General features: G+C 33.8%; 1 protein-coding gene and 1 pseudogene across 1 annotated transcript in view; one reads left to right on the forward strand and one right to left on the reverse strand.

The window, feature by feature from the left end:
• The window catches only part of LRP1B (LDL receptor related protein 1B), a 2013404-nt gene that overhangs the window by 1357706 nt on the left and 631912 nt on the right, over positions 1-23786 (forward strand). Inside the window, exon 28 of the mRNA XM_046019480.1 lies at positions 22599-22730. Within this exon, the coding sequence (XP_045875436.1) occupies positions 22599-22730 (132 nt within the window). The remainder of the gene's footprint in view (positions 1-22598; positions 22731-23786) is intronic.
• Positions 17102-17805, reverse strand: LOC123950958 (annotated as a pseudogene).

Below are 23786 nucleotides of genomic sequence, written 5' to 3' on the forward strand. Positions count from 1 at the left end.
ACAGAGATGTTGACTATAACAATAATAAATAAAGTTATCATTGTTTATAAACTACTATGTGCCATTTAATTGTCACTTTTTCCCCCTAGTCATTAGAACCACCTAACAAGATAGTTGTTTTCATTTCCTATGAGGAAACTGAAGTTCTGGGAAGTGAATGCAGTAAACTGGCTCAGAGAAATATACTTCATCAAAGGCAAACCCAGGTTCCCAATGATCATGACCACCTTCCAGTCCATGTTTCATTGTTTTCTAAATTAAGAAAACTTTCCTTTTTTAAGTACGCTTCACACCCAGCATGGAACCCGATGTCAGACTTGAACTCACAATCCCGACACCAAGAGCCAGGCTGAGACCAAGAGTCTGACACTTAACTGAATAAGCCAGCAGGTACCCCAAGAAAGCTTTGTATCTCTTTAAATTTAATGTCACATTTCATTTTTTTAAATTTTGTATCTTTTAAATTATATATATTTTTTTGTATCTAAATTTTGTATCTAAATATTTGTAAATAATTTGTAAACAATATTTTTGTAGATAAATTTTTTGTATCTAAATTTTGTATCTTTTAAATTTTATATCTTTTAAATTTTGTATCTAAGTGAAAACACCTAACATTCTCCCCCGCTATCACTGATGCCTTATAAATCTCTTCTTTGTAACTACATATTTTCACAGCACATGTGGCTATCAATATATCCTCAACTATTCATCTATTATTGGACAATTTGATTTCAGTTCATTTTTATCCCATCATCAATAATTTTAATGCATGTTTCTATGCACAAATATCTATCCGTGTTTAATAACCTTGGATTTTGTTGTTATTGTTGTTAGAAAGTCATATGATCTTATTTGCCAGAAAAACATAGATGAACATAAGCCCTCCTGAGAAGGAAAGTATCACTAAACCCTAATGAAAATTAAGTTGTAATCTTTCTTGTATGGTCTTATTATCTATTTATTTAATTTAAAAAGTCTACTCTCTTGGCCACTTTAAAATATGCAATACAGTATTAATAACTAAAATCATCCATACTGTATATACATTCCCATAGTTTACTTATTTTGTAGCTAGAAGTTTGTGCCTTTTGACCCCTTCATCCATGTCAACCAACCCCCACCTCTTCCCTCTGGCAACCAGAAATTTGTTCTCTGCATCTATAACTTCAGTGTTTTGTTGTTGTTTTTTTTGTTTTGAAGATTCCACATATAAGTGAGATCATACGGCATTTGTATTTCTTTGTTTGATTATTTCTCTTAGTGTAATGTCCTCAATACCCATACATGTTGTTGCAAATGACAAAATTTCCTTCCTTTTTATGATTAAATATTATACATATATATATATACACACATGCATACACAAAATTTTATGTGTGTATATATATGTATATATACACCAAATTTTCTTTATTCATTCATCTATTGATAGACTCTTAGATTGCTTCCATGTCTTTGCTATTATAAACAGTACTGCGATGAACATGGGGGTGCATATGACCTCTCCTGTGCCAAAAAAGCAAAATAAGAAAGTTTAGCATAAAGTAGGGATACAAATTAGTGGTTTTATGTTGACAGCTACAGTAGGGATTGAGGGCAAAAATTTGAATGCAATATGTTGGGAATTTGGAATAAAAACTTTATATACCATGTACTATAGTTTCAAAGTGGCTAGGATAATCACATTTTATCCCTTTATGCTTTTGGAAGATTTTATATATTCATTCTATTCCACTGACTGGATTGATAACTGGACACATTAACCTAAATTCTCTATTATATCTGGCATGTATTGGCAATTTATAGCATGTAGTTGATACTTACCTCCACCTACTGAATGAACACATGAGAGGATATTGTTTCCTTAGCATAGAGAGAAGATGTATAAATAAACATATTTGTTACATTCATAATAAGCAAGAACACAAAATCATAGATTTCTCTTTAAGGTGAAAATGAATAATTGACATTTATGAAGCCATCTAATTTAAATATATCTTTATCAGTAAAATACAGTTATTAATTGAATAAATTCTGTGCATTACAAAAAGAGCAACAACAACAAAATTTATAATAAACTGTTTTTGAGAAATGTGTTAGTTTTGTTCAGATAATGAGGTCTGAGCTTGTATGATTAAGCATTAAATTAAAATTATATCATAATCCTGACTTCATGATAATAAGGAAAGTATGCACTTATATTGTGTTTTTATTAGTCTTTTACAGGTATTACTTTCAATCTGTGCAAAGATTTGCAGGGAAAAAAGTTCTCCCTCTGAGGCTTTCTCTCTTCAAAGTCACATACCAGTTATAAATCTGTACACAATTCAGATTTCATCTCCTTCATGTTCATGCTTAACACCGTAGGAAGTCCTTTAGCACTTAGAGCTTGTATGATTATTTAATATTCTCCTAACACTGTTTTATTTACCCAACTACATTATAAAATATTTGAATAAGGGAATGTCACTTATTTATTTATGCCAACTACATAGTTAAGTCCTTTATAATAATATTAATAATTATAATAGCATCTGGCGCTTGCTAATTTTCATTGCAATTCTATGAGGAAGGTTTTAGCAACATAGTTTATAGATAAGGAATCTAAGGAAGTCAAACACTAAGTAATTTCCTCAAGGTCTAATAGCCAGAGGATGTTTGTTCAGTTATCTGACTTTGAGGAAACTGACCTCAGAACTCTCCTTTTTTTTTTTTTTTTTTTTTGGTGTCCCACATTTTTATTCAGGTGGCATCATTTTTAAAATAGTTTTTTTTTCCCATTTTATTTATTTTTTCAGCGTAACAGTATTCATTCTTTTTGCACAACACCCAGTGCTCCATGCAAAACGTGCCCTCCCCATTACCCACCACCTGTTCCCCCAACCTCCCACCCCTGACCCTTCAAAACCCTCAGGTTGCCCCAACCTCCCACCCCTGACCCTTCAAAACCCTCAGGTTGTTTTTCAGAGTCCATAGTCTCTTATGGTTCGCCTCCCCTCCCCAATGTCCATAGCCCGCTCCCCCTCTCCCAATCCCACCTCCCCCCAGCAACCCCCAGTTTGTTTTGTGAGATTAAGAGTCATTTATGGTTTGTCTCCCTCCCAATCCCATCTTGTTTCATTTATTCTTCTCCTATCCCCCTGCCCCCCCATGTTGCTTCTCCATGTCCTCATATCAGGGAGATCATATGATAGTTGTCTTTCTCCGATTGACTTATTTCACTAAGCATGATACGCTCTAGTTCCATCCACGTCGTCGCAAATGGCAAGATTTCATTTCTTTTGATGGCTGCATAGTATTCCATTGTGTATATATACCACATCTTCTTTATCAATTCATCTGTTGATGGACATCTAGGTTCTTTCCATAGTCTGGCTATTGTAGACATTGCTGCTAAAAACATTCGGGTACACGTGCCCCTTCGGATCACTATGTTTGTATCTTTAGGGTAAATACCCAGTAGTGCAATTGCTGAACTCTCCTTAACCTTTAAGCTCTATAGGAAGAAGTCATGGAGTTCATGTTTGAGATTCTCCTTGGAATTATTATTTCATGTCACCAGATGGCAGTATAGAGTCAAGTTTTGTTGATTATTTACAAGGGACAGACTAATTCTTACCTTCTTGGAGTTTATAGTCGAGAAGGGGAACAGACTAACTTAACAGCAAAGGTCAGTAAGATAACTGTTATTATGGATGGATTTTGAATGTAAAAGGTAGTAAATATATTTTAAAAGGTGTAGGATGAGGTCCTGAAAAGACCCTTGCTTAGTCTAGTTCAATCCATCCTCCGTCACTCACTAGGCTTGTCAACTGAGGCAAAATAATTAACTTCTGGGGCCTCGATTACTCATTTGATGGTTGAAGCAGCTAAAGGTAAGGAGGGAATAAATGGGAAACAGATTGGGCAGGACTCCGACCATGGTGGAATTTAAATGGTCCTTTCGAGGAATTTTAATTTTTGTCCCCTAGGGTGGGTGGTGCTAGTGATTTCGCACTTGAATGTGCAACTGAATTATCTGCAGGGATCACTAAAATACAGATTTCTGGGCTGCGCTCAAGAGCTTTTGACTCAATAGGTCTGGGGTGTAGCTTGAGATTTTGCATTCTTAGTAAGTTCCCAGGGGATGCTGATGTTGTCTAAAGAACTACAGTCCTAAGTAAAGGAGTAAATAAGTTTTAAATAAATAAGTTTTAAATATTTGGTCAAAGGAGTGAAAATAGCAGGTTTGGGTGCTAGAAACTTGACTCCATCTATGCGAGGGATGGACTGTGGAAAGATAGCACTGAGATAGGAGACTGGTAAGGAGACTAGCTGTAGATCAGGAGGCAGCTAATGCCAAAATCTGGGAGCCTGTCATAAAAGCAGGCAGAATGGTATGAATGAGATACACTTAGAAACAAAATTAATTAAAAAAAAAAACAAACGGTGATAGGAGTTGTAGAATAGGGGAGATTGGGAAGAAAAGGAAGAATTTGAGATGGCTTTGTGTTTCTAGTTTCTGTAATTGGCTTCATGATCAAAATATGACATAGAGTCCACAGGATTGGTTTAAGGCAGGGATCAACAAACTTTCTCTGTGAAAGGCCTGACAGTAAGTGTTTTAGGCTTTATAGGCCATATGGTCTCTGTTGCAACTCTTCAACTCAGCTGTTACGTGAAAGTAATCCCATAGAAATGAACTATTGTCCTTTTGTTTCAATAAAATTTAATTTATGGACAGAAATTTTGTGTGTGTCTATTATTTATTTAACAACATTTATATAGTGCTTAGTATTTGTTGGGTATCTTCTAAGTGCTTTAAAAAGAAACTAAGTATTTAATCTTTGCAGTAATTTCACTTTACAGATGAAAAGCTAGGATAGATAATGGTATGCCGTCAGAATAGGACAAAATAGAAATTAGAATTTCATATACTTTTCATGTGTTATGGATATTATTCCTTTTTAAAAAAATAATTTAGTTTTTTATTCGAGAGAGAGAGAGCATGTGCGAACAAGGGAGGGATAAAGGGAGAGGTAAGAAAGGATCTTAAGCAGACTCCACACTGAGCACAAGCCTAACATGGGCTCTATCCCAGGAGCCCAAGATCATGACCTGAGCTGAAACGAAGTCAGATGCTTAACTGACTGCACTACCCAGGCACCCCGGAATATTATTCTTTATTTGTTTTCTAAGCTACAGGATTAACCTGTAGGCCAAGGTCTACTGGTACCTGGTTTAAAGGATAAACAAGAAATAGACTTTTGGTACATTCAATTTGAGGTACCGCTGGGATATGATTGAATATTCAGGGCTGCAAAGGCAAGGAGAGTTTGAACTAGAAGGAGAGCTTTGGTAGTCATTCAATTTTAAGTTGAAGGCAAGATGATAGGTGAGATTTCCCAAGAATGTTACAGAAAATGAGAAGAGGGCAAAGACAGAACTTTCAAGAAAATGAACACTAAAGAGGAAGGGAAGGCAGAATGCTGAGGAGATGACCAAGAAATTTCAGAACCAAAGAGAGCACAGCAGGTGAATAAATAAACAAACAAAAGCAAAAATTAAACAAACAAAAAACTAAGAAAGGTGTCAAGATGACAGTGGTCAACAGAGTTAATTCTCCGGGAGAAGTCAAGGAAGACAAAAACATAAGTATATTCATTGGATTTGGTAACTTGGAGGATGGTCTGCTGTAATTTTATTTAGGACAATTTACATGGAGTTGTTTATTTATGTCCTAGTGATCATAAGTTTGTCTGAGGTTGAGTATTATTGTTAATTTTAAAGTCTTTTTACTAAAATAATATAATTTATTAAATAAAAGAACACTGTTGTTAGGTAACACGATGCAAATGCAAGAAAGACAACCTTCATGATAACTTAGCTTATGCAATGTCATAACCAGAAGGAAGACTCTAGAGCCAGACTGTTTGGATTCACATTTTAATTTTGTCCTATCCTGACCACATAACCATTATTTATCCTGTTTTTTTGTTTGTTTGTGTTTTTTTGTCTGTAAAATGGAATCATTGTGAAAGATTAAACAGGTTAGTTTCCTTTTAAAGCACTTAGAAGATAGCTGACAAATACTAAGAACTATATAAATGTTATTAAGTAAATGATAGGAAATAGACAGACACAGACAAAATTTCCTTAGTTACTTTGTTTCACCCATCAGTACCCCTCTTTTCTGTTTATAAGAGGAGTTGTTTGTAAACATGGAGAAAGTACAACTTCCTTCTTTGTTTACAAACCTTCTCCAGTCCAGCAGGTTGGCATTCCTCTGTGTCCTCTCTCAGTTCAAAGATGTTTTCTTAATCACAGCTTCAATTGTAATTTAATACCAAGTAGTTCAGTTTTTCCATGAATCCAGAAAGATTTCACCACTCTGATGTTGTTGTTGTTCTCAGTTTTCTTCTATATTTCTTTATGTGCTGTGATTGGAATCTGTTCCTGAAATAATTCAAGAATATGATTGTCACCTTAAATATAGAGTGTTGCAAATACTTTTATCTATTAGACTTTCACCAATTACAAGATGTTTTCCCTTTTTGAAGAAACTTCTCTTTCTGAAAATAATTCAGTTCAATGGGGACCTAATATTTATTTGTTCATATAAATAGTGCTATTTTCCAGGAACCATTTTATTTCACTTTCAAAGACAGGCTACTGACTCAATCATCCCTTTCAATTTTCTTCTTGAAACACAGTGACTGGCAAATGTGCAAACAATTTTATATAACACATTAATGACAATATCCCTTGGCAAAATCAAAACCCAGAGACAAAATGAATGAGGCATGAGGGGTTTATTCACAGTTACAACAAGAATTATATTAATTAGATTAAAAATATATATATACTCCAAGTCAGTATGCATCCCACATCCCTGATTTGTAAAGCATCCATGAATCATTACAAGAATGAATGAGTCTAAGGGAATTGGTTCATTAAGAGGGGTAATATGTATAATGGGTAGAGGCTCGTACTCCAGAATCTGAAACCTATTTCCCTCTTAATAGTTCTGTGATTTAAGTCCTCTTGAAATTAAGTTTACTCTTCTATAAAATGGAGATAATTTATTTTTATAAACAAAACTGGTAAGAAGAATAAAGGATATAATGCTTACAAAGCACTTAGCACATTTTCTAGCATATTGTGATAAAAATAAATTATTTCATTTTAGAACCTTTACTCTTTCCATCAATTTTTATTTCACTTGCCTATTATGTTATGATAGTATAAGGAGAATTGTGGGCTATTTCGCAAAGAGTAGTTTTAACATTGAAATGATATAAGTACCTACTACCATTGCTTCAGGAAAATATTTCTATGGAAAATGAAACTTTTATTGGCAACATTTATAAGAACATTAGCCGATCTTATTTTGAAAAAAAAAAAGATTCCAGATTCTAGGAATATTAGTAATATCATTGCTCCTTTAGAGGACAAAGTCACTTATAAAACTTGAAGGATTTCATTTAGACTTATAAATATATTTAATCATAGGCAGGTAATAGGGAGGGCATGTATTGCATGGAGCACTGCGTGTTGTGCAAAAACAATGAATACTCTTACGCTGAAAAAATAAATAAATTAATTAAAATTGAAAAAAAAAGAAATACTCTTGATACTATGTTTCAATGTGGTGGAGCTGAATCTCAAATATTTGCGAATTACTTAAATCATCTAATTCCACAGCTTACTTTATCAAGATCTAACTACCTGTCATAAAAACTAAATTTCTACCTCCATATGTTTACATATTAACACATATGTATATGTATGTAGAGATATATATACAAATATCTGCGTCTGTATATAGTTGTATGTGTGCCCTCCATCCTACATCTTATTAACGGTGTTAAAAAAATATTGTTTCCCTGTTTGATTTAATTTGGTTTGCTTTGTTTTGCTTTGCTTTTTGAGAGGTGGGGGGGCAGAGAGAGAGAGAATCTTAAGGAAGTTCCATTCCCAGTATAGAGCTCCAAGTGGAGCTCGACTTTATGACCCTGAGATCATGACCTGTGCCAAAATTAAGAGATGCTTAACAACTGAGCCACCCAGGCACCCCATTCCCTGACTGTTTAGTAGCTCTTTATTTCAAATATTTATGTACTATCAAAAGGGGATTTATTTTATTTTACATGAATTCTTTTTTTTTTCCATTTTATTTATTTTTTCAGCGTAACAGTATTCATTCTTTTTGCACAACACCCAGTGCTCCATGCAAAACGTGCCCTCCCCATTACCCACCACCTGTTCCCCCAACCTCCCACCCTTGACCCTTCAAAACCCTCAGGTTGCCCCAACCTCCCACCCCTGACCCTTCAAAACCCTCAGGTTGTTTTTCAGAGTCCATAGTCTCTTATGGTTCGCCTCCCCTCCCCAATGTCCATAGCCCGCTCCCCCTCTCCCAATCCCACCTCCCCCCAGGAACCCCCAGTTTGTTTTGTGAGATTAAGAGTCATTTATGGTTTGTCTCCTCCCAATCCTTTTACATGAATTCTATTTTAAAATGCTAGTATTTCTAAGAATGGCAAGCCTCTGTGAAATAGTTAAATCAAAATGCTTTCACCTTTACTTGTAGTTGATACCAGCAACTTTGAAGAGATGAAGTTCTAACTGAGGTGAAGTGAAAGGCAGTTGATATCGAAGCGAGGAGGAATTTTTATGATTTGAGTAAACCTGTGAGGTTCTATAATGAGGTGCTTACAACTTTATGCAGTACTAAGACCCCAGTAGAAGAGAGAGGGGGAAATGAACAATAAGTTCTTAATGTTCTCTTAAAACCATAGTATAAATTAATGGGTTTTGTTGGTTCATCTGAAAAACTTAATTGCCATTTTTATCATTATTTCTTTGGCAAAATAATAAATATCAAACAGCTAACCTGTAAAAGAATTTATATGCAGGCAGTAAGTTTAGCTGCATTATAAATTGCTATCTTTAAAATATGCAATCTACCTTGGAGCAGTAGAAAAGATTAGTAAAAAAGGAATCATCAAAATTCTTTCTTCTTTTGTATGCTGTTTGATGTACTTGCCTAAGTCATGCAAACCTAAGTGATTTAGAGCCCTGCATTCATTCGAATCCACTAAATGCTGAATCCATGGTTCTATTCCAATGTCAGGATTTTTCAGCCTCTACATTGTTCACGTTTTCCACCAGATAATTCCTAGTTAGGCGGGAGGGCAAGGGCTTTCCTTTGCATTGCAGGAAGTTTATTGGGATCCTTGACTACTAGCATGCCAGTACTATCTCCTGTCACCAAAAATGTGTCCATACATTCCCAAAAGTCTCCTGGAGGGATGAGAGGTGGAGATCCACTGTTTTAAATAAGAAAGTCTTTTTGTGATTATAAATTTATCAAAAAGATAAAACTTTGATGTTTATTCATTCAAATCATACAAGTACTATAAATAGCAAGCAAATTAAGAAAATGGAAAAACACCTAAAGTCACTTTTTTAGAATAACTGAAAGTTCATTGGTGTTTTAAGCACTAAATATAACATAATATTCCATGTTTGTTTTTATCCTTTTACAAAGAACTGTGCACAAATAAATGGAAAAAGTGTGGCTTTTAGAATTTTTCTCATTGAAATACAGATATTTTATGGAAAATCAGATAAGATTTTTTAGATATTTTATTTTCTACTCCATAAAAATAGAGTACAGTATAAAATTAATCCACTAAATATGTTATAATTCGATGGAAGTACCATCTAATATTGCTGGGATTTGGTGAAACTAAAGCAATCAGAACAACTTTCACTTGTATGTATTTTATTATATGTGTGTGTTTTGAACAAGAAATTCATTCTAGTTCTTCAACATCGAATGTTAAAATTATAATTTGAAGGCATTTGTCAAAAGTAAAATAGAATAGGGGATTAGTGTTTAATTGTAAGATCCTTCTGAAAATGCATTTCTTTAAAAATGTTAAATTATTTTCTAAAAGAAAAAGTATAATATAGATATTTTATGATATTAGCAATTATTTTGTACCAATAAAGTTTACTAACAGGATGAATATTAGTTACTATAAAAATTGACGACATAGGAGAAAGAAAAATCTTCCACTTATCTAATAAACTGGATCCTGGTATTCTGGCTAAAGCAGAATTTTATTATGTAAATAAATATGATACATATTTTATATTGCATCAATATTTGCATACATTTTATTTAAATTTAATGGATAAAATAATTGTTTGGGTTTAAAGGATTTATTTTTGCTGGTGAGAAATGTACTACAATTAAACATGGTTTGCATAAAATATGAAATTATCTTTAATGATACTGTTTTCTTCACAGAGCACACATCAGTCTTATGTGATTGCATAATTAACATTTGGTTCTCCTATAAAACATTGTAATTATATATTATTTAGTCTCTTTACCTACAGCTATGATGTGCCTTAGAAGATTAACTCCCTTTCCAAATATTTAGATTCCTGATTCTTTAGGACATATCCCACAAACATTAATGAGCATGCATATGAATCCAAATGTCTTTAAATCTAGCACAGTAATAGATACCAGAGAAATTTTATGAAAAAATATGTTACGTACTTAGTCATACTTCCTTCCAACATGACACTGATATTCAAGCTCAGATATTGACAAATTAAGGCCCTTAGAATAAGTTCAGCTTCCTGCCTCCTTTGTAACTAAAGTTTTTTGTTTTTTGGTTTTTTTTTTTTTTGTAACTAAAGTTTTATCTGAACATAGCCAAACCTTTTGATTCACATATTGTTTTGGTTGACTTTGTGCTACAACAGAAAAGTAGAATAGTTACTCTGAAGGGCATAAGGCTTGCAAAGGTGAAAATATTTACTCTTTGGCCTTTTACAGGAAAAAAATCATAGAAAATGTCAATCTTTGATTTATCAGTATATACAGACATAAAACATATGAATACAAGTCATGGATAATTAGAAAACAGGACCGTAAACAATCAATTGCTAAATGCCTTGTATAGCCATAATTAAAATAATATTAAGTGATGGAAGAGATCATCATTTGCTAACTTCATTAGAAACTGTTCTGTGGAAGAAAAATGACTTAAGTTGATTCATAAAGAAAAGTTAAGACATTGATGATAAAGTGAAAGTGGAAAAGGACAAGCTCTAGATATTCAGAGAACGATGAGAAATTGATTTAAGATGTGCATAATGTGTATGCAAAAGAAAAGCAGGCATAGAGGCTGGAAGATAGAGTAGTATCTTAGAAAGAGTGGTATGTTCTGAGCAGTACCCCACAGAGGACTAGTTACATGGCCATAGAGGTCATTCAAAGGTGATGAAATAAAACTATGTTGGAAGAGGAAAGGTAAAAATGCAGAGAAGGAAACATATATTGGGGAAAGTCTGGTAATGATAACTCATTAAATACGGTAATGAAAAAGAAGTGGAAAAAATGCTGTGAAATTTAAGTTTTGTGAGTTTGGAAGGCTGAGAACATCTTTAACAAAAACAAATTGAGTGTATCAGGATAAAACAAAACAAGCAAACAAAAAACACATGGGGGTTAAAGAACAGAAAATAAACATCTGGCAAGTGCCAAAGAATCATGGGGAGATGGTAGGAGGTAAGATGGAGACTTTGTGAGGTAAACCATGAGAAGCCACCCAAAATTTTTCAGCAAGGCAGCTGTATGGATTAAGTCTGTGTTTTAAAAGCCTAACTGTATGCAATGGAGAGAAACTAGAAATCAAGAAATTACTTAGAAACTTAGAGTAGTAATGTAAGAGAGAAATGGAGAGAACCTAAATTGAGCCAGTGACCATAGAATTGCAGGGAATGGTGTTCGTGATTAGAGTACAGGTTCTTAAACCCCTTGGTATAAGAACTATGTCTTGTCTACTATTAAATTCAAGATTTTCAAAAGTAGGTAGAATAACAAGGTTCTTCATAAATATTTATTCAATGCATAAATATAAAGAGGGGAGTTACATGTATCTCTAAGGTTCTTTGGTCAACTTGAGTTTATTTTAATTTTTTTAAGATTTTATTTATTTATTCAGGAGAGGAGGCAGAAGGAGACACAGGCTCCTGTGGAGCAGGGATACCACAGCCTGATGTGGGATTTGATTCTAGGACCCTGGGATCATGACCTGAGCTGAAGGTAGATGCCCAGCTGACTGAGCCACCTTGGCACCTTCAGCTTAAGTTTAGATAATATGAACCATCGGTACACTCAGTTTACATAGCTCTAATAGCATTTCATCTGTTAGTTACAGCATTCCATTGACTGGTCAGCTTTTCTCAACTTCTGGATACAATTTGAAGGGATAGCCTTGGTCTTATAGGAGTTCACAACCTTTGTATTGATATTGGATTCTGCCATAGTATTTCTTATAAAATAGTTAATTGTTTAATATCAGGTATTGGCAAAACTTTTCTGTAAAGAGTCAGATTATAAGTATTTTCGGACTTGATGGGCCATATGATCCCTGTTGAAACTACTCAACTTTGCACTTACTGTGTGAAAGCAACCATAAACAATGTGGAAACTAATGAGCATGGCTATGTTATAATAAAACGTTATTTACCAAAGTAAGCAGTGAAGTATATTTGGCTCTGGGGTCACCATTTACTAATGCCTGCTGTATATTAAAATATAAGTTTGTGAATCAAATTCCTTAATTTGGTAATTTGGTGTCTATTTGCATGGTTAGAAAGAAACTAAAAATGTATATATTTTTAAAGATTTTATTTATTTATTTGACAGAGATCACATGTAGGCAGAGAGTTAAGCAGAGAGAGAGGAAGATGCAGGCTCCCTGCTGAGCAGACAGCCCGATGTGGGGCCTGATCCCAGGACCCTGAGATCATGACCTGAGCCGAAGGCAGAGGCTTAACCCACTGAGCCACCCAGGTGCCCCAGAAACTAAAAATATTTAACAGTATTATTTCAAATTGAGAAAAGATAAATATTGAAAGTAAAGTCTTTTAGATTTTGCACACTGAAAGCACAAAATATTGTGACTATTACATTACAGTGTTATCATTAATACAGATGGGCTACAAAGCAATGTGATTTTTTACTTTATTGTGCATATAGAAACTAAATATTTTATTTATTTTATTTTTGCTTTTAAAAATATTTTTTTCATGATTATAAGATGTTGAGAAGAGCTAGTATGATTCTGGGCCAAAAATAGTGATGTTGAAAGTGAAATCCAACTACCTATCATTGAGCTGTCTTGGATTATACTTTTGATTTCCTTGAGAAGAATAGCATTTCCTATATCAGTATTTTTAAACAAATTTTTCCTCCTCCTTCCTCTTTCACCCTTTGTTCTTCATTTTTTTTTCTATTTTTCTTCTTTTTCCTCACCTTCTGTTTCTTGTCCCAAGTGTTGAAATTTGAACTTTTACTACTACAGCTGGGTCAGCGTGGCTCTGGGTATTTAATGGTTCTCAAACAGTGCCCCCTGATTCTGGCTCCACTCCTCCAATACCTTTCCTCCTTCATAAACTTAACATCTGCTCTCTTGCTTCTCTAACCTGCAATTTCTTCAGGGAATCTAATTGTAACACATAATTTATACTTGTGAAGAATATATATATAGTACTTCTCCATGTGATAGAGGGAATTGTACTCCCAAAGAATCCCTAGACTTAGGCTTCCATTTTTTTTTTTTTTTCTAACGGTGTTGTTCTTGTTTTTTTTTTTTTTTTAATTGAGGTTAAATTAGTGTTCATTAGATGAGTTTCAGCTGTATATTATAATTCAGTTTGTACACTACAAAGCAATTACTACCATAAGTCTAGTTACCACCCATCACCGTACAATTGAGACTTATCACCCATTTGCCTACTCTCTCAATTTCTTTCCCTTCTGATAACCAATATATTCTATATGACTTTGTTTTTGTTTCCTTTTGTTTGTTTGGTTTTAGATTTCATATATAAATGAAATTATATGGTATTTGTCTTTCACTATCTGACTTATTTCACTTAGCATAATACCCTAAATGTTCATCCATGTTGTCACAAATACTGATTTTCTTTTTTATAGCTGAGTGGTATTCCATCGTAGCTATATCTATAGATCTATATGTATATATCACATCTTTTGATAGATTCATCCATTGATTGACACTTAGATTGTTTCCATAAGTTTGGTAATCATAAATTATGCTGCAGTGAACAGGGTTGCTTATTTCCCTTTGAATTGGTGTTTTTGTTTTCTGGATAAATATTCAGAAGTGGAATTGCTGAATTGCGTTAATTCTGTTTTCAGTTCTTTGAGGAATATCCATATAGGTTTCCATAGTGGCTTTACCAATTTACATTACCACCAACAGTGTACGAGTGTTCCCTTTTCTTCACATCCTCTCCAACAGATGTTAACTTCTTGTCTCTTTGACAAAATCCATTTTAACAAGAATGAGATAATAATCTCATTATAGCTTTCATTTGCATTTCCCTGATAATTAATGATGTTGAACATCTTTTCATGTGCCTGTCAGCCATCTCTGTCTTCTCTGGAAAAATGTCTATTTAAATCCTCTGCCCATTTTTTAATGAGGTTGTTTCTTTTGTTGTTTTGAATTATGTGTTCTTTATGTACTTTGTGTATTAGCCCCTATATATGATGAGCACATATCTTCTTCCGTTTAGCACCTTGATTTGTGTTTTTTTGGTGATTTCCTTTACTGTGCAGAGATTTTAGTTTTGATATAGTCCCATTTGTTTATTTTTGCTATTGTTTCCCTTGCCTTTGAAGTCAAACAAACAAACAAAATTACTAAGACTGATGTTCAGGAGCTAACCATATATGTTTTCTTCTGAGATCTTATGGTTTCAGGCTTTACATTCAAATATTTTATCAATTTTGAGTTAATTTTTGTGTGTGGTGTAAGATAGCAATCCAGTTTCATTCTTTCTCATGTGATTGTCAGTTTTCCCAATTCCATTTATTGAAAAGACTGTCCTTTTCCTTTTGTATATTTTTGACTCCTGTATCATAAATCAATTGAGCATATATGTGTGGGTTTATTTTGGGGGCCCTATACTCAAGTACATTTATTTGAGCCCCTCTTTTTTTCTTGTTCAATCCAGGTAAAGATTTGTTTATTCTTTCAAAGAAATTTTTACTTTCCTTGAGCATTTCTTTTATCTTCTTAGTCTCTATTAAATATATTTCTACTCTGATCTTTATTATTTCCTTCATACTACTTATTTTGGGCATTATTTATTCTTCTTTTTTTTTTACTTCCTTTAGGTATACAGTTAGATTATTGAAGTGAGATTTTTCATATTTCTTCAGGTTAACTGTATTGCTAGAGACTTCCCTCATAAAACAGGTTTTGCTGCATATCACAGATTTTGGTCTTTTGTATTTCAATTTTGATCATCAAAATCAAAAATCTTTCTTGATTTTATCATTGACCCATTGGCTATTTGGTAGCATGTTGTTTAATCTCTACATAATTGTGATTTTTATACTTCTCTTCCTGTAATTGATTTCTAGTTTTATACTGTTGTGGTCAGAAAAGATGCTTGATATGATTTCATTTTTTTGTGAATTTACTGAGACTTGTTTTGTGGTTTAACATCTTATCTATCCTGAAGAATGTTCCATGTGCACTTGAGAAGAACATGTATTCTGCTTCTTTTGGATGAAATATTCTATATATATCTGCATCCAGATGGTTTAATGCATCATTTAATGCCAATATTTTCTTATTGATTTTCTGTCTGGATATCCATCCATTGATGTAAGTGGCACTTAAATGTCCCCTAATATTGTTGTATTGTTATTAGTTACTCTCTTTTAATCTATTAATATTTTCTTTATGTATTTAGGTACTCCTTCACTGGGTGTATAAATACCTACATAAATACTTACACATGTTATATCTTCTCTTTGGACTGACCATTATGTAATGCCCTTGTCTTTCATATAGTTTGTTTTGAAGTTTATTTTGTCTGATATGAGTATAACCCTTAGCAGAACATTTTTTTCTTTTTACTTTTTTTTACTTTCCCTTTGTATGGAATATCTTTGGTCTGTGTGTGTCCTTAGATCTGAAGTGAGTCTCTTGCAGGCAAAATATGCATGGGTCTTGGGGTTTGTTTTTGTTTGTTTGTTTGTTTTGTTTTATTTATTTATTTTTTTCACATTCAGGCACTCTGTGTCTTTTGATTAGAGATTTACTCCATTTATATTTAAAGAATTATTCATAGGTATATACTTATTGACATTCTGTTGATTGTATTCTGGACATTTTTGTAGTTTGTCTTTGTTCCTTTTTTTCTTCTTTTGTTCTCTTCCCTGTGGTTTGATGATTTTCTCTATTGTTACGTTTAGATTCCTTTCTGTCTTTGGTGTATCTACTATAGATTGTTTATCTGTGGTTACTATGTGGTCCACAAATAGCACCAGATAGATAGATAGATAGATAGATAGATAGATAGAAAGAAATACACACACATACAGATAGTCTATTTTGTTGATAGCATCTTACATCCAAACACATTTAAAAAACTGCATCTTTATTACCCTCCCCTACCATGTATTCTATTCTTGATGTCACATTTTACATCTCTTTCTAATTCCTGAAAAATTATTTTGATTAATTAATTATTTTTAGAAGCACTCTAGTTAATTTTATTTGTTCAAGGGTTCATATTGCAAGCATTAAACCAAGTATGGTCTCTTATTCTGTGAGCCCAGATTCACATATTTAGGAAGATAAAAGCAAACTGTGACCCATGTATATGGATGAAATACCAAGTTAGTCACATTGTAGTTTTAAATTTCTACAGCCTAGAAGCCACAAGTCACAGATATTTAAGGTCTTTCTGGATGTCCCACAACATATCTGCACTTTTGTTGAGCTAGGCAACCTCATCATCCTTCAGCTTTTGGTTGATCACACTGGTTAAGCCCTGAACGTTCAGGACACACAGAAGGTTTAGGAAGATTTAATTCTCAATATCATATATCCCCTTCACCATTGTTAACACTGGATAATCCTGGATAGATTTTTCAACATGGGTTCAATGAGATCAGCCACACGTAATCAAGTAGCCCAGCTGGTATATCCTCTTAGCTTGATGACTTCATAGACACTTTCCACCACCATCTTATGTACATCTAATGTATTTCCTTCCAATTTTCACTGTTGTTTTATGTTCACATTTCTGGATTCAGTTCCTGAAGAGAAACACCTGCCACATTCACTCTACTCCACACAGCCACACCTGAATCACCATGTTCTCCCAAAATCCATCCATGGCAGCTCCTGGGATGAATGCCAAAATTTTCAACCATAAAATAGAGAAATCTAGCAGAATCCAGATTACACCACTTCCAATCACACAGTGCTTGTGTAGTCTACTTAGTTTCCAGGTAACATATGTGAGAATATCCACTAGGTTGGAAACCACAATTATGGTACAATCAGGACTATACTTGACTATCAGAATAATGAATTTGAAGACATAACATTTCTCTGCTCCAGATTAAGCTTTCTCTCTCTCTCCTGCTGGTGGACTCCCGCAGTCACCACCACAATCTTAGAATTGGCAATCACAGAATCATCTGATTTGGCATGACAGAATCATGCCAAAATTTTAGGTGTCTGAAGAAATAAGCTCCCATGTTGCAGATCCATCATTTCTTCTTTATCTTCAAAAATATCCACATGGACAAGTTCAGCCAGGGACTTTCCCAGAATGCTCACAGCACATGCCATACCAACTTGTCCAATTCCCACTGCAATGATCTTATTGTTTGGGATGGTTGCCTCTTCTGCAACTGGTGCAATCAGTTTTTCCTTAAGAGTTGCCATTGTGCCCAAAGAGAATCAGCTGGAAGAGCCATACAAAGACCATATTTTACATATTTTTATTTTGTATACCCCTTAACTATTACAGCTATAATTAATTTTAATATTTTGTCTTTTAGCCTTCATATTAGCTTTATAAATTGTTAATCCATTATCTTTATAATATATTTACATTTATTAATGAGATTTTTACTTTCAGATGTTTGCTTGTTATTAGTTATTCCCTTTTCTTTTTATCCTAAAGAAGTCTCTTTAACATTTTTTTTAAGGCCACTAAGTGGTAATGAATTGCATTTTGTTTATCTGGAAAACTCTATTTCTCTTTTAATTCCAAATAATAACCTTGCTGGGTAAAGTACTTTTGTATGGAAGTTTTGCTTTGCTTTGTTTTGTTTTGTTTTTACTTTCAGCCCTCTGAACATGTCATCCCACTCCCATGTGGCCTATAAACATTCTGCTGATAAATCTGTTGATAGCCTTAAGGTTCCCCTATATGTAAGAATTTGTTTTTCTCTTGCTGCTATTAATATTCTCTCTTCATCTTTAACTATTGACATTTTAATTCTAATGTATCTTGGTTTGGATCCCTTTTTATTTATTTTATGTGGCACTCTCTGTGCTTCCTGAAATAGGATGTCTTAATCCCTCCACCCCTTTATTTTTCCTAGATTATGGAAGTTTTCAACCATACTTTATTTTTTTTAAGTTTTTATTAAAATTCCAGATATTTAAGTATACATTAATTTCAGGTGTAAAATCTAGCTATTTATCACTTACATATGATACCTGGTGATCATCACAAGTGCCATCCTTAATACTTCACCATCCCACTACCCACCTCCCCTCCGGTAACCGTCAGTTTATTATCTATAGTTGAGAGATTGTTTTCTGGTTTGCCTCCCTTTTTTGCCTCCATATTCATCTGTTTTGTTTCTTAATTTCCACATATGAGTGAAATCATATGGTACTTGTCTTTCTTTGTCAGACTTTTTTACTTAGCTCAATACTCTCTAGCTCTACCCATATCGTTGCAAATGGCAAAATTTCACTCTTTCTGTGGTTGAAGTTATATTTCATGTATGTATATGCCACATCTGATGAAACTTATTCATCAGTCAATGGGCATTTGGGCTCTTTCCATAATTTGGCTATTGCTGATAATGTTGCTAAAAACATCGAGGTGCATGTATCCCTTCAAATCAATATTTTAGTATGCTTTGTATAAATACCTAGAAGTGCAAATGCTGGATTGTAGAGTAGCTCTAGTTTTAAATTTTTGAGGATCCTCTATACTGTTTTCCAGAGTGGCTGCTACAGTTCGCATTCTCACCAACAGTGTAAGAGGGTTCCCTTTTTTCCGCATCCTTGCCAACACCTGCTGTTCGTTGTATTGTTGATTTTAGCCATTTTGACAGGTGTGAGGTGATATCTCATTGTAGTTTTGATTTGTGTTTCCCTGATTATCAGTGATGTTGAGTGTCTTTTCATGTGTCTGTTAGCCATCTGTCCGTCTTCATTGGAAAAATGTCTGTTCATCTCTTCTACCTATTTGTTATCTTGATTATTTGTGGGTTTTTTGTTTTTTGTTTTTTGTTTTTTGGGGTTTTTTTTTATACCAATCCTTTGTTGGATATATCATTTACAAATATCTTCTCCCATTCAGAAGGTTGCCTTTTAGTTTTGTTAATTATTTCCTTCACTGTGCAGAAGCTTTTATTTTAATGAGGTCCAATAGTTTATTTTTGCTTTTATTTCCCTTGCCTTTGGAAATGTATCTCATAAGAAGTTGCTGTGGTCAATGTCAAAGAGGTTACTCCCTGTGTTCTCCTCTAGGATTTTGGTGGTTTCCTGTCTCATATGTAGGTCTTTCATCTGTTTGCATTTAATTTTGTGTATGATACAAGAAAGTGGTCGAGTTCCATTCTTTTGCCTTTTGCTGTCCAGTTTTCCCAAACCAGTTGTTGAAGAGACTGTCTTTTTCCCATTGGATATTCTTTACTGCTTTGCCAAAGTTTGGTTATCAAATAGTTGTGGGTCCATTTCTGGGTTTTCTACTCTGTTCCATTGATATATGTGTCTGTTTTTGTGTTGGTACCATACTGTCTTGATCAGTCATTATTTCTTTAAATAAATAATCTACCACCTTTCTCTCTTTCTTCTCCATTTGGGATTCCTATAATGCATATGATTCTGTGTGATATTATCCAATAGGTTCCTTAAGCTACCTTCACTTTTGTTATTATTATTATTTTTTTCTGTTTGCTCCACTGATTGGATGATTTCCACTGTCTTGTCTTCCATGTTGCTGATCCGTTCTTCTACTTAGTCTAGTTTGCTGCTGAACCCCTCCATTGTGTTTTTCATTTCAGCTATTATAATATATTGTATTACAGTCTTTTGATTTCTTTTTGGTACTTTCTTATGTTTTCTGCCCCATTGTTGAAGTTCTCACTGTGTTCATTCGTTCTTTTCTGGAGTTCGGTGAACATCTTTATGAATATGACTTCGAACCCTTAGCTGGTAGATTATTTACCTCTGCATTATTAAGGTTTTCTTCTGAGGCTTTGTCTTATTCTTTCATTTGGAATGTATTCCTCTGTCTCTTCATTTTGCTTGACTCTCTGTTTTTGTTTTTATGCATTAGGTGAAAAAGCTACCTCTCTCAGTCTTGAAGCAGTGGACTTGTGTAGCAGATAAGCGTTTCTTTTAAACTTCTTTTTACCTTGTGTTTGTTTCTCCTACCTTTGTCTAAGTAGCCCGATTTGTTCTTCACAGGTCCCAGCTGTTGTAGGTGTGCCCAAATCTGTCAGTGTTCCAAAGGGAGGGATTTTAGACAATGTATAGTTTTAGTGTTATTGTAAGATAGATTCTCAGGCAACAGCCTTTAAGGTGTATAAATATAGTCTTAATCATAAACCATGGTTCATAATCATAAAACATGGTGACTTTCAAACCTGAGAGATCTGGACAACAGTTTTAAAAATTATGCCTTTAAACATATGTACAATCCCTTTTCTGGGAGATATCAACAAAGACAAAAGAGGGCACTAATATAGTGATTCTTTACTTAGGTTCCCAGGGGGCCTCGGGCCTCTGAATGTTAGTTCTCAGGCTTTAGTTCCAGAACAAGAAAATAGGCATTTTCACACAAATACTGGGAAAGTGTTTCAGTCTACTGTTCATGCAGTGCCCTGAGGATTGTAGCCTGCCAAGGTCTGTTTCTCCGAATGTTTCAGACCATGAGGCCCAGAAATGTAATCCCCCCTGACCATGAGAGCTAGATGCTCAAGAAGTGTCCCCTATGAACGCAGTACATCTCTGCCAGCTTTGGTAGGACAAGTAGTGGCTATGGTCCATGAGGGTGGGGTGCTTGGCTGGCCAGTTAGAGCTGGACAGTTTGTAGCTATGGTGTGCAAAATCAGGGTATTAAGGCTGGAACTAGCAGTGAGGGTTGAGGAGGATTTTCTCTGAAACCATGTCTCTGCCTCTCCTACCTGTTTCAGTGTGGACCTTTAATTCTTTGCTGTGGAGGTGCTACTTAGCTAGCTTTCAGATCCTTTTCATATGGCATTATTCTATATATATGGCTGTAGATTTGTGGTGTCTATGGATGAAGGTGAGTTCAGGATCCTTTTATGCCATCATCTTAAAATTTCTTCTTTATTGATATTCTTATAAAAATATTTCTGTCTTTCATTTCCTTTGATTTATTTATTTTTAAGCAAATGCAAAGATATTGATTATGATTTTACCTAAATACCAGCAAAAACCACATTGAGTATCAAGTACAGTTAATTTTTCATATCCTCTACAATTTCATTGTAACATTTATTTTTGATCTTTATGCTTTAAAACTCTACAGGACAGGCATTAACTACTCTGAACAATAGGTTCACTTGTTAGGAAGACGATATAGGTTGAAGACTAAAATATTGTCAGTGGGATCAGAAGTTGTAACACTTTTCTGCCTTTAATTTAGTGTCCTTATTCTACTAGACAGGTTCTATAAAAATAAGATTTAAGAGAATAGTTATTGATCGACTGAGATTAAAATCTTATCCAAAAGGCATAATGACAGAACACGAAACACAAAAGAATAAGAGAATGACATTGAGCTATAAAATTTAATATTCCACTCTAAATTTGAATATATTATAACTTACTTGTACAATATAGTTTAACAGGTCTGCATAAGTAGAGGAAGCTTTAGCCAGTTAGTAGAGAGAGAAAAAAAAATGAAAGTGTAGATGTTTTAATCTTGAAGGATGTTAAACATTTCTTCACTTAGGCCTCTGATTTGATAAAAAGCATATAACCTGAAGGAAAGATATGTATGTAACAAGAGCAGTTTCCTGAAGAAACACTAAGAGTGATGTGCTGAGGCACAAAGGGAGTCTATATGGTGGGTTAGGAAAGTAACAATGTACATTGACACACTCAATTCCTGGATTATGGTTTAGTTGAGCTTATTATAAACTAAATTTAATAATTACTCCTGTTTTTTTTTCCTCAGAAAAAAATCCTTAACAAAATCTTTCCTTCTAAGGAAATAGGATGCATATATTTAGACTTAGAGAAATTTGAGGGAGTTAACAGTTGTTATCATTGAGGAGGAAAATGTTTTTATTAATGCAATTGCTATGTATGATTATCTATTATTGTCATATTAATCATCCCAGTAATGGGTGCTATATAGGGAACTTCACTTTGAATTATTACATGAATAACCCTTGTCAACCTCAAAGGTTCCCTAATATATTTCTTTTTCTTTTTCACTGTTAATATTTTGCTGTGTAATTACAGCTCCCAATCCCTGTGCAACAAATGATGGCAAAGGACCCTGCTCTCATATGTGTCTGATCAATCATAATAGGACTGCTGCTTGTGCGTGCCCCCACTTGATGAAACTTTCCTCAGACAAGAAGACCTGCTATGGTAAATTTCTTGTAGTTTTATCCAAATTTCAAATTGAATTCTCTCAAATGATATTAGCATTAAGATTTTCCTCAAAGTGAAGCAGAAGAGATTTTTAATGTCCTTAAAAACATTTGAGGTAGTGCTACTTCCTGACTATATTGATGATTCATCTACTTTTGGGACGACTGACGAAGTCTTTAAATATGTGATATGCTGCACTTTACTATTTATTACCTTATTCATTTTTTTTTCTTGCCACTTTCTCATTTGGTGTGTTGGCAGAATTTATCTCTACAAAACAGGGAGATTTGTAAGTGAACAGGCATTTTCAGAAAGTGATGATGTAGGTAACCCATGTAACAAAGAGGTACATAATAGCTTTAATCTCCTGCTCTTCTAAAGTTACTTTCACATCATTTATAGGGGATTATCAACTTGAAGGGAGGAAGAATGAGGTAAAATATATGACTTTGAAATATTTCTTAAAAATATTTAAACAGCACATTTAAACTAGAAAAAATGATAATGAAATTTATGAATGAAATCAGACTATAGTTTTTTTTCTGTTTTGATTTCTTTTAATTTTGAGTAATTTTTGTTTATTTGTGAAGCAATTACTTTCAAGGGCAGAGAAGAATGTGCTCATAAATTTTATCTCAGGAATGTAGGTGCATGTTGATTTAATTAATTATATATAATCTTAACATATCACAACAACAATAATTCCAAAGAGAGCAATGAAATAATAGATTATTTGTGACATCTATTTCTACTTAATCTCCTATTTTATAAACTCAGTTCTAAAAGGTGCTTATAGGAAGTAAAAATGATGCAATGCCTCACAGTGTTACTTACTACAGATTTTTAAAAATGTGTAATAAAACATACCTTAACATTATTTGAAGCCCAATTTTGACAAGGAGAACCTGAACATGACTTTTAAATCCATGTTTAATTTTATTGAGATAGTATAAAAAATGTTCTTAGATGACTTCAAAAATCATTTAATTTTGTTCTGATAAGGTACAAAGAAAAATACCATTGTTTGACATTTGCAGAGTTCATGCGTTTTAG

Source organism: Meles meles, chromosome 9 (assembly GCF_922984935.1).
Source record: "Meles meles chromosome 9, mMelMel3.1 paternal haplotype, whole genome shotgun sequence".
Taxonomy (NCBI): Eukaryota; Metazoa; Chordata; class Mammalia; order Carnivora; family Mustelidae; genus Meles; species Meles meles.